Genomic DNA, 10,063 nt, shown 5'->3' on the forward strand with positions numbered 1-10,063 from the left:
GGCACCCCCCGATCCAGAGCCCAGCTCCCCACCCAGCCCTGGGCAACAGCAACGCCACCCCCAGGCAGTGACAGCCCATTGGCACCAACCATCACCATCACCCAGCGACAGCCCATTATGTAACTGCAAATGTATACATACCATTAAAGCATTTCATGTTTTTAAATAATGTATTTCGTGTATTTTCAAATTATTAAAAATTAATTTTTGAATGTATTTCACTGGTTATTTTTTACATTTCCAAATACATGTTACTATAGTATTGCAACTTTTTTTTATGGAAGGGGCCCCCAAAATTGCTTTGCCCCAGGCCCCCTGAATTCTCTGGGAGGCCCTGGCACAGACTCTGTGCGAGCCCCCTGCACAGGAGGGAATGGTCACCCTGTGAGTAATTTGCTGTAATGACACTGGCAATTCATTCTATAGCCTTTCATCACTCTTTGTGGGTGTAGTGATGAATTAAAGGAGAACCAGGCAGCCAGGCTGGTCTCAGATGCTGGAGCCCCATAAAGCAAGCTCTGAATTTTGCAATCTCACCCAGAAATCTGTGGTGAGGTGGGGTGACTGCGTTGTTCAAGGGCTTGTCTAGAGTCCTGCAGGCTGTGGGTTTGTCTTACCTGATCTCACACTGAAAGGCCACCTCCAGTTCACCCAGCGGCAAAATGGGCACCTGATCCATTGGGACAGGGCCATCAAAGGCAGTCAGACGTGATGCTGGCAGTACCACTCCCTTGTGCACCATTGGCTATGAAACTGACATGCCTTCACCATGTCAGCCCAATGAGCCGCTGGCTAGGGGGCACTTTACAATGACCCAGAAATGTGTTATGCACTTCATTTCCCCCGTGAGATGCTGGGTAGCAGCCTCTCGGGTGGAACAGTGCAGAGCAATGCCATGAAATGATTTAGGACTGGAAGTGAAGAATAGCACGTTCAGTTGCAGTAACTGGAAGAATGTGGGGAATCAGAAGGATTCTGGCCACGTACAGACAAAGTTCTGTGTCAAAGTCCTTTCTCTTGCAGGGGGAAATATTTGACACCTTGTTTAATTATTAACAATAGAGGCACGTTACTGATCTGCAAAGGGCAAGTGGGTTTGACTTATTGTGTTCATCCATTCAACTGATATGCCAGTGTGCACTCACTGCTACTTAAGGCTAGGGATCTAACAGTCTAACAGGGATCTGCAGTTCCTGCAGGTGTGGCTGCAATAGACACTTACTGTGAGCCTGCATCATTCTGGAAACATTCAGCCCTTCCTTCATTCGCATTAAGCATATTCCATACTTGAAGTCAAACGCATCACTGGAATGAGAGAGAGAACGCGTACTCAGCATTGACATTCTTTGCATTCGATGGGACCATAGGAACAGCTCAGAGGGGCTGTCCCTTTAGTTCAGTACGCTGGCCATCTTATGCGGCACCTGACATTGGTCGCTGTTGGAGACAAGACACCAAAAGAACCTGACCTCTGAGCCTTTCCAGTGAGGAATGCCTGTAAAAGTTAACCAAAACTTCAAGACAAAAGGCATTGGTGTGATCGTTGTAACTGAGGTTACTACGGAGCAAATCCTGCCCCTGACACAAATCCTAGGTAGCCAGGCTACACCTTGAGGAGTCTCAGAGAGAGCCCGGAGAAATGAAGCCTTCCTACTCCAGTACAGAGCAGCCCAAGAGCTACTCGCTTCAGTCTCAGGGCTGTGGTGGAGGTGGTGGTCAGTGATCACTCAGTGCTTAAGGTGAATGCAAGAGCTCTGCTTTATTTTGTGTCCAGTTCCAACTGGCTGCAGGGCTGTACCTAGCTATTCTGGGGCCCTACGCAGCCCCCCAGCAGGGTTGAAGGGGTGTGGGGCCCCAGGCCTCTGCAGGGGAGGGGGGACTGGCCCCAGGTCTCTGCAGGGGAGGGCTTGGGGAGCAGGGGGAACCACTCACCGGCAGCGCAGCTGGGGTCGGTGAGTGCAGGCCCGGCCCTGCTGCACTCCTCAGGGAAGTGGGGGTGGGGCTGGGGTGGAGCAGGGGCGGGGGCCCTGGGCAAGAGCCGGAGCAGGGGCTGGAGCAGCACGTAGCTGCGCAGGGCACCAGGAAATTTGGTGCCCCAAATTTTCTGGTGCCCTCACAGCTGCGTACTTTGCATATGGGTAAGGACGGCCCTGACTGGCTGTGCCTAATAAGAGCTTCCCACTGCCTCACCCAAACTCTGTCTGGAACGCTCAGCCCTTAAAGGCACAGTCCCCAGTACCACAGTGGCTGTGTTTCCCTTCCACACTGGAAGTAGGGGGAAAGTGTGACCTGTGGATCTTCACAGAGCATAATGAGCTTCCAGAAACCACTGCTCCATGGCACCCTTGATGCAACGGAATTATCATCTTTCTGCTGCATCCAGAGTCCTTTCCACCCATGAGCGGGTGGGCAGGATTGGTCAGAGCACAGAGCGTGTCAGATGCTCTTTCCCCACGTGCCTGGACATGCTACTGATGCAAACACTTGTCAGCCCTTAACTGGAGCAAAGCCAAAGCAAATGCATCACTGGGATTGCCTTTGTCTATCAGATGCGGTCAAGGCAGCTGGAGAGATGGAGTCAGTGTACGGATGCAATAATAGGCAGAGCAATTGAGACGTCTGAGGTGCAGCTAAACTGTGATGGTTGGAATCCACGTAATTTAACACATGCTAATAAGAACAATCATGGTAATAATGCTTTGCCCTTCTAAAGAAAGTCACAACTCAGGGTCAGGTCAGGTTCTTATCCCCCTTTACAGAAGGAGAAGCTGGGGCACAGAGAGACTGAATGACTTCCCAGAGGTCACACAGGAAGCCAGGAATATAAACCAGACCTCCATCCCGACCTCCTGACTCCCAAGTCCCTTGCTTTAGCCTCAAGCCCCTCCTTCCCCTCTGCAGTGAGAGACTGGTAGTAGCCGTGAACACCCACCAATACACATCTTGCTGACCAGTGGCTGCAACAGCCTTGCTAAGTTTCCAGAGGCTAAACTCTGGAATTTCACTCCTTATTTCACTAGGAGGGTGGTGAAGCACTGGAATGGGTTACCTAGGGAGATGGTGGAATCTCCATCCTCAGAGGTTTTAAGGTCTGGCTTGACAAAGCCCTGGCTGGGATGATTTAGTTGGGGATTGGTCCTGCTTTGAACAGGGGGTTGGACTAGATGACCTCCTGAGGTCTCTTCCAACCCTGATATTCTATGATTCTATGAAACTGGGAGCCAATGGAAGCTGCCGGTTCAAACTTTGCAGTGTATTCATGAAGATGGATAGTTATACACCACCATATTCCTTCCTGAGTGTCCCCCAGTTCACCCAGAACTCTCTACTGTTTAACTGGGAGCAAACTAAGCAGGCAACGCTACCATCAACCAGCCTCCCAACTTACTGCAGGATTCCAGTGTACTCCTCCACAGTCCTAGGGTGAGCTGTCTGCCAGTTCTTCTTGTACCCGATCACCAGGATGTTGGGTTTCATCTTCCCAAGACCGGATGCCTTGGTTAATAGATATTTTTCCAGTGTTAATAGGACTATATATACATCCCCGCCATACACACATGCATTTATTTCATCTGAAGGTATCATCACATGCACAGAGTCCTATAACCCATGAGCTGCTAGATGGTGCCCTCTAGGCTCAGTTCTGAGCAAGGAGTAGTGTGTAAACTGCATCATGCCAGGAGCAGTCCCAGGGACACCCCTCTGAATCTCAACTCCTCCTCCTTGCTCCATGGGGGATGGGGATAATATGCCAGTGGAATAGGTCAATAGCAAATTATAACATTGGCCAGTGAGTAGGGGGGTTGGCGCCAAGGGTCCACTCATTCCCCGCCCACCTGCTCCAGAGATGGAGTGAAGGGTGCTGGCTAGCCCATGAAGAGGCACCAGGAGAGTTTTTACTCCCCCTTACGCCCTTGGACAGGCATGTACTTCAAGTCATAATCCATCCCTTAGCAAATCATGCTGGCCCCAACAATACTGACCTCTTCTCAGTGGAAAGGTTGAAGGCCCCTTGTAAGAAACATTCAAGAATTCCTTGATGCAAGACTTACAGCAGGGGACTGCAGTTCCGTCATGATTCAATATCCAGTTTAGGGCTTTACCTGCATAAGTGTTTTGACTCCACTTCTCAAGTCATCAGCTACCACGTCCGTATAGAAAGCTTTGATCTTTCTCTTGGTCAGCCACTTTGTATGGCCGTTGGAGGTGAGCCTGCATTCTGACATCTTCTGTTTGCATGGTCCCTGTTATTGCGTGGGAGGAAAGGACACAACAGTAGCATTAAGGCTCAGCGTGTTTGCAACATGCAGACCATTTTAAGCTGGTGGTTTTAAGTTTATCCCCATAAAATAATACGCTTTACTTTGCACCAAGCAGCTCTATTTCCTGCAGTCTCCTGAATCATAGATGAGATCCAAACTTAGACCCTGGAAACGTGGGATGACATAAGAACGGCCATACTACATCAGACCAATGATCCATCTTGCCCAGTATCCTGTCTTCCGACAGTGGCTGGTGCCAGATGCTTTAGAGGAAATGAAAATAATAAGGCAATTTATCGAGTGATCCATACCCTGCCATCCAGTCCCAGCTTCTGGCAGTCACAAGTCTAGGGACACCCAGAGCATGGGCTTGCATCCCTGCCCATCTTGGCTAATAGCTATTGATGGACCTATCCTCCATGATCTTATCTAGTTCTTTTTTGAACCCAGTTATACTTTTGGCCTGCACAACATCTCCTGGCATTGAGTTCCACAGGGTGACTGTGCGTTGTGTGAAGAAATACTTCCTAGTGTTTGTTTTAAACCTGCTGCTTATTGATTTCACTGGGTGATCTCTGGTTCTTGTGTTAAGTGGTTCTTGTTTACTTTCTCCACACCAATCATGATTTTATAGACCTCTACCATATCCCCCTTTAGTCGTCTCTTTTCCAAGCTGAACAGTCTTTTTAATCTCTCCTCACATGGAAGTTGTTCCATCCCCTTAGTCATTTTTGTTGCCCTTCTCTGTACTTTTTCCATGCCACCATTATGCAAAAGTTCAATTAATCCTCATCACACTGCAGAGTGGTTTGGAATACATGTTCTCTACGCCACACACACTTTACATTAATATTGGCTCCACAGGGCGTCTGTGTGTAAAATAAGGTTAAAAATAATTGTAAGCCGATGACAATCTTATAGGGCCAAATCCTGAAGTCCTGACTCAGGTCCTGATTCTGTCTCCCACTGAAATCTCTGGGAAAACTTCTGTGAACTTTAAATGATACCAGAATTCAGTCCTGCCTCTGTCAAAATCTCACTGATACCAATGAAGTTTTATGTGGCACAGGACATGGTAAAATCTGTGAAAGGCCTTCATGATATGGCCTGGAATGCAGGTTTCATTGGTGGCTTTTAAGGAAGGACTTTTATGTGCACAGATCCATATTCATGTACCCATCCAGCTTTGAAAATCCCAGCCTCAGTGGTTTGCCCAAAGTCACACTCAGCCAGAAATTGACCATAGAGCCTCATCTTGGTGCCTTTACTGCAAGATTAGCTTGTACTGATTATGCTCCCATTGATCAGGCTCTGTGTGAGCAACTGTCAGTCTGCTACACCTCAGGCAAAAATGAATACATCTACATCAGCCATTTGATCTGGAAGAAATGAAGTCACTGGGACAGACTGTTGTCCTCTGATCAATGTCCCCTTTTAAAAGCAATGCCTGATCTTCACGTTGGCAATTCATCTGCATCAGGAGGCCATTAGCCCATGACAACGTTGTAGCTTGTCACCAATATTGCTTAATTAGCCTGTGATCTTTCCAACAGAAATGGCTTTACTTTTTTTTTGTCATTTAAGAGTGCCTAGAAATATATTTTTAAATCACAGGTACATGAGAAAGAATCTGGCTTGTTTATCTACCTCCAAGTCTTCTATATGATCCATCACCACAATGAGCAAGGTGGAAGGACGCCAACATCCCAGTCAAACACCTCATCAAGGACCCAACCAAAGAACCCCATGGTTTTTCATTCCCATAGAAAATATGGTCGACTTTTAGCTGCATCCCACAACACATGACAGATGCACCTGCTTTTGGGGACTGAAACAATCCTATCTGTGACTGCAGAAATGGACTTCAAACTACGGAACACCTCCTCAATCAACATCCCAAGCCATCATATCCTGGTGAGATCTCTGCCATCTACTCCGCATCACCTGAACCAATCCATTGGATCACTAACCTAGACTTGGACATCCGGCAGTGCTGGTTTTAAGCCAGATGAAAGAAGAAGACCACAGTATCTAAGTGACTTCCATGATGAGATTCCTAGTGGTCTTCATGAAGTTTCTCTCCCTAGTTAAAGGAGGCTCTGCCTGGAGAATATTTTTGGTTTTTTATCATCAGGCTGGTATGCTCTGGGTCTTTATCTTGGCCTCAGGGTGCCCCGACTCTGGATTACTCTAATTTTCTTAGGAAGCTCGTGCCAGAAGTAAACCCCTCAGCCAAGAATGCTTTATCTCCAGCTCTCATGCACTACGTTGAGGGCTTTGCAAGCTGCATTGTGACAGAGGGGTATGGCAGCGTAGGTGCTGGTTCACTCAGCAGTGGTAGACTACTAACCTGCAAAGTTCTGCTATGTGCTAACTCCTCAAAAGTCAGGGCACCAAATCCTGAAATCCTCACTCTGGCAAAACTCAAATTGAACCAACTCCTTGGTCATTAATGAGGTTTGAACCCAGGACCTTGAGAGCTGAAAATGTAAGTCTCCACCACATGATCTAAGCTCCTTAGCTGGAGACAAAATCAGCCTCATGACCCTCTTAGGTGACCCCGCCACCAGAGGGAAACAAAGACCCGCAGTTTGCATGGGGTACATAAGGACTGGAAGAGTCAGCCCCATGCATTTAACAACCCTGGATATTATTTTTCAGGGCCCTGCCAGGGAGTATATCACACAGCTTGCTCCTTTTGTACTGGCAGTGAACAGATGCCCAGATTAGGGTTGGTGTAGATACCTGCATCCTACCCCACCTTGCACTCTTACGGCGGTGATAGAGAGCAGCTGAACCGAGAATACTTACTATCAGCACATTCCCACAAATCATCAAGCTGAGGTTTTTGGTGAAAGTGCCCACAAAATCCACCAGGGCTGGGCGGAAGTTGGGAGGGCCTGTTAAGACCAGGCACTGGGGTCTAGAGAGGAAGAAGAAAAGATGGCTGGTAACTTACAGTAAAGAAGTCACTGTTGAGATCTTCTGGTAAGAATTTGATCACTACGCCCCTGTACTGCTAATGGCACCCACCCAATCTAAGCAGTATTTTTTGGATGCTTGGGTCCTTCACTACCAAACTATCAGATCCTCCAGGAAGTACACAACTGGGCTGGAGATCTCAGGCTTCCTCACAAGGACTTCCTGGGTCTAGCTGGGTGGAAAAGACCATGAAAACTCTCCTTCTCTACCCTCCTTCCGGCCCTGGCTGCAACCCAGAGGTGCAGAGAGGAGCAGAAATTTAAACAAAGTTACTCAAGCTCATTTGGGGTTCAGTTGGTTGGTTATGCCTTTGAGGGGAACATGGGGGACTTATTCAAATACATGGGCCCCTTCCATGTTTGGGGATGAGGGTAATGTTCCCTTGCCATCATCCTCCACACAGCACTATTACTTGCCTGTAGTTCTTAATGTGCTCGTTGACTTCGTTGAGTCCCACGGAATAGTTCAGGGCCAAGTTGTACGAACCTGCCTGCACAGACGAGCCCCAGTTCACTTCTGGAGAGGAACAATCATTCGGCACGTATTAGACCATTTAAAAACAGAAATAGGAGTGATGCCGGCAACGCACTGGGCACGGGCACGTGCTGCTGTGTTATTGTAGGGTTGCTCCAGAGAGCCTGGTTGTTGGTTTGTTTAGTTGGAGGGTTTGGGTTCAGTTACTACTGCGGGCTTGGCCGCGTCATAGAAACCTCTCTCCCAGCTGATTGCCTTGCGGGCAGACCTGGCAGGGCACGTTGGCAGGAGAGAGCGTGGGGGAATCTTGCCCTGATGCTGCCCTGCTCTGAGACCAATAACTTCCGATCTCTCAGCCTGGCATTTTCACCAGCGCCGCTGTCTGCTTAAGAACAAGGAGCCCCCGTTACTCACCAGGCTTTTTGTAGAGCACGTATCCCAGTAAGAAGACAATGATGCCAATGGCTATCAGGGCTGCCCACCAGGTCAATAGAAACATGATCACGACAGAGATGACGGCACCGAAGAGCGCAGCCCACTTGCTGTAATATCTAAAGGATGGTCTCCATCCTGCATGGACATGACACAAAAATACATTCATCACTCACGTGGCCAAATTCTTCCCTCACACTTGGGGGAGGGGTCCTTCAGCCTCTGAGGAGAGAGAGTAGAACAGGGGCACCCTATCGATCTTAGCTATTTGTCTGGCCTCCATCACCACCACACCGAGCACCTCACAATCTTTAATGTGTTTATCCTCACCACACCCCTGGGAGGCAAGGCAGTTATCCCCACTGTACAGATGACGCACATCGAGGCTAAGTGACTGGCCCAAGGTCACACGGGAAGTATGTGGCAGAGTAGGGAAGCGACCCCACATCTCCCAAGTCCTAGGCTCATCAGTGGCTCATGCTTTCTTTGTAACCCTGGGAGACAAAGGCAGGGGTGGAGAAAGAACCTGACATCCCTCTGAGTAGGAGCAGACACCTGTACCCAACCACCCCCACCCAGAGATGCTCTGTTTTTGGAATTGAAGATACTCCCCATCTCCTAATCACTATGGATCCTCCAAGCATATCGCCTTGTTCAGCTCAAAGAGCTTCTTACTATGAAACCATTGGGCTAGGTCCCACACCTTACCCTGCTGCAGAGAGTGACCCCAGCCTTGTAAAGCTCAGAGACCCCGGACACTACCGCCCAGCCAACGAGACGGATGTAGCTACCGAGCACCAGCGTAGCGATCACTCACCCGGCGAGTTGGTGATGGAGGCGTGGAAACAGCTGAAATTGATGAGTGCGTACGAGCACAGGAAGAAGTTGGAGATGATTGGGGCAATAGTGTTCAATTCAGCTACAGGGATAGGAAAGAGAGGGATGGCTCATTAGTGCATTTGCTACACCCTGGCCACCTTAAGCCTCTGAGAATGGGAGAGAGGTGAAAATCAAGAAGAAACCGAAAGCCCTGGCTGATTGTTCCAGCTATAGGGTGACCAGATCACAACACTAAAATATCGGGACACATTGGGGTGCCGTCAGCCCTGCCCACAGTCCACCCCCGTTCCTCCCAGGCTCTGCCCCCACTCTGCCCCAGGTCCCGCCCCCCCCCCGCTTGCCCCCCCCCCCACTGTGCCCTTCCTCATCCCCCGGCCCCCTGCTGGCTTGCTGCATCCCTCCTCAGTCCCCCACCCACCGCTCGCCTACTCACCCCCCCTGCCCACCCACCCGTCGCTCGCCTCTTCACCCCCCTGCCCGCCCACCCGCCACTCACCCCTACCGCACCGACTTCCCCTCTGCCGGGTGGGTGCTCGCCCACTCCCTGCCTCTTCCCGCCCAAGCCCATCTGCCCTTGCTCCGCCCCCATTCCACCTCCTTCCCCCAAGGCCCGACCCTACCCTGCCTCTTCTCCACCTCCTCCCCTGAGTGCACCGCATCCCCGCTCCTCCCTCTTCCCTCCTAGAAAGCGCTAAGTGCCTCCAAACAGCTGTTAGGCGGTGGGAAGCACTGGGGGGCGGGGAGGGAGAAGGAGGCGAGGAGGGGGGAGCTTGGCTGCAATTTTTCCCCATGGGTGCTCCAACCCTGGAGCACCATGGAGTCAGTGCCTCCCTCCCGCTCGCCTCCTTACCTGAATATCGGGACAAATGGTGTCCCGATCATACATTGATTGGGATGCAGGACAAAGGGTTAAATATCAGGACATCTGGACACCCTATCCAGCTTTTGTAGAGATTTCTAGATGTCTATCAACATGATATGGAAGAGCCATTGGATATGGATTCTACATCCAGCTCTCTCTTTCCTTGTGTATGTGTTATGAAAGGACTCTCCTCCTAATATTACAATGCACA

General features: G+C 49.8%; 1 protein-coding gene across 1 annotated transcript; it reads right to left on the bottom strand.

Annotated features, from left to right (window-relative positions):
* Positions 1-1,222: 1,222 nt before the first annotated feature.
* Positions 1,223-9,069, bottom strand: LOC113408946 (solute carrier family 12 member 3-like; the record flags this gene model as incomplete). The annotated part of the gene is made up of 7 exons (XM_026662432.1): positions 1,223-1,305; positions 3,389-3,495; positions 4,104-4,244; positions 7,074-7,185; positions 7,661-7,760; positions 8,133-8,288; positions 8,968-9,069. Coding segments are annotated over 7 exons (801 nt in total), but the record flags the coding sequence as incomplete, so codon positions are not given.
* Positions 9,070-10,063: the final 994 nt, after the last annotated feature.

The sequence above is a fragment of the Terrapene carolina genome, unplaced genomic scaffold, assembly GCF_002925995.2.
Source record: "Terrapene carolina triunguis isolate 2854851 unplaced genomic scaffold, T_m_triunguis-2.0 Scaffold27430, whole genome shotgun sequence".
NCBI lineage: Eukaryota > Metazoa > Chordata > Testudines > Emydidae > Terrapene > Terrapene triunguis.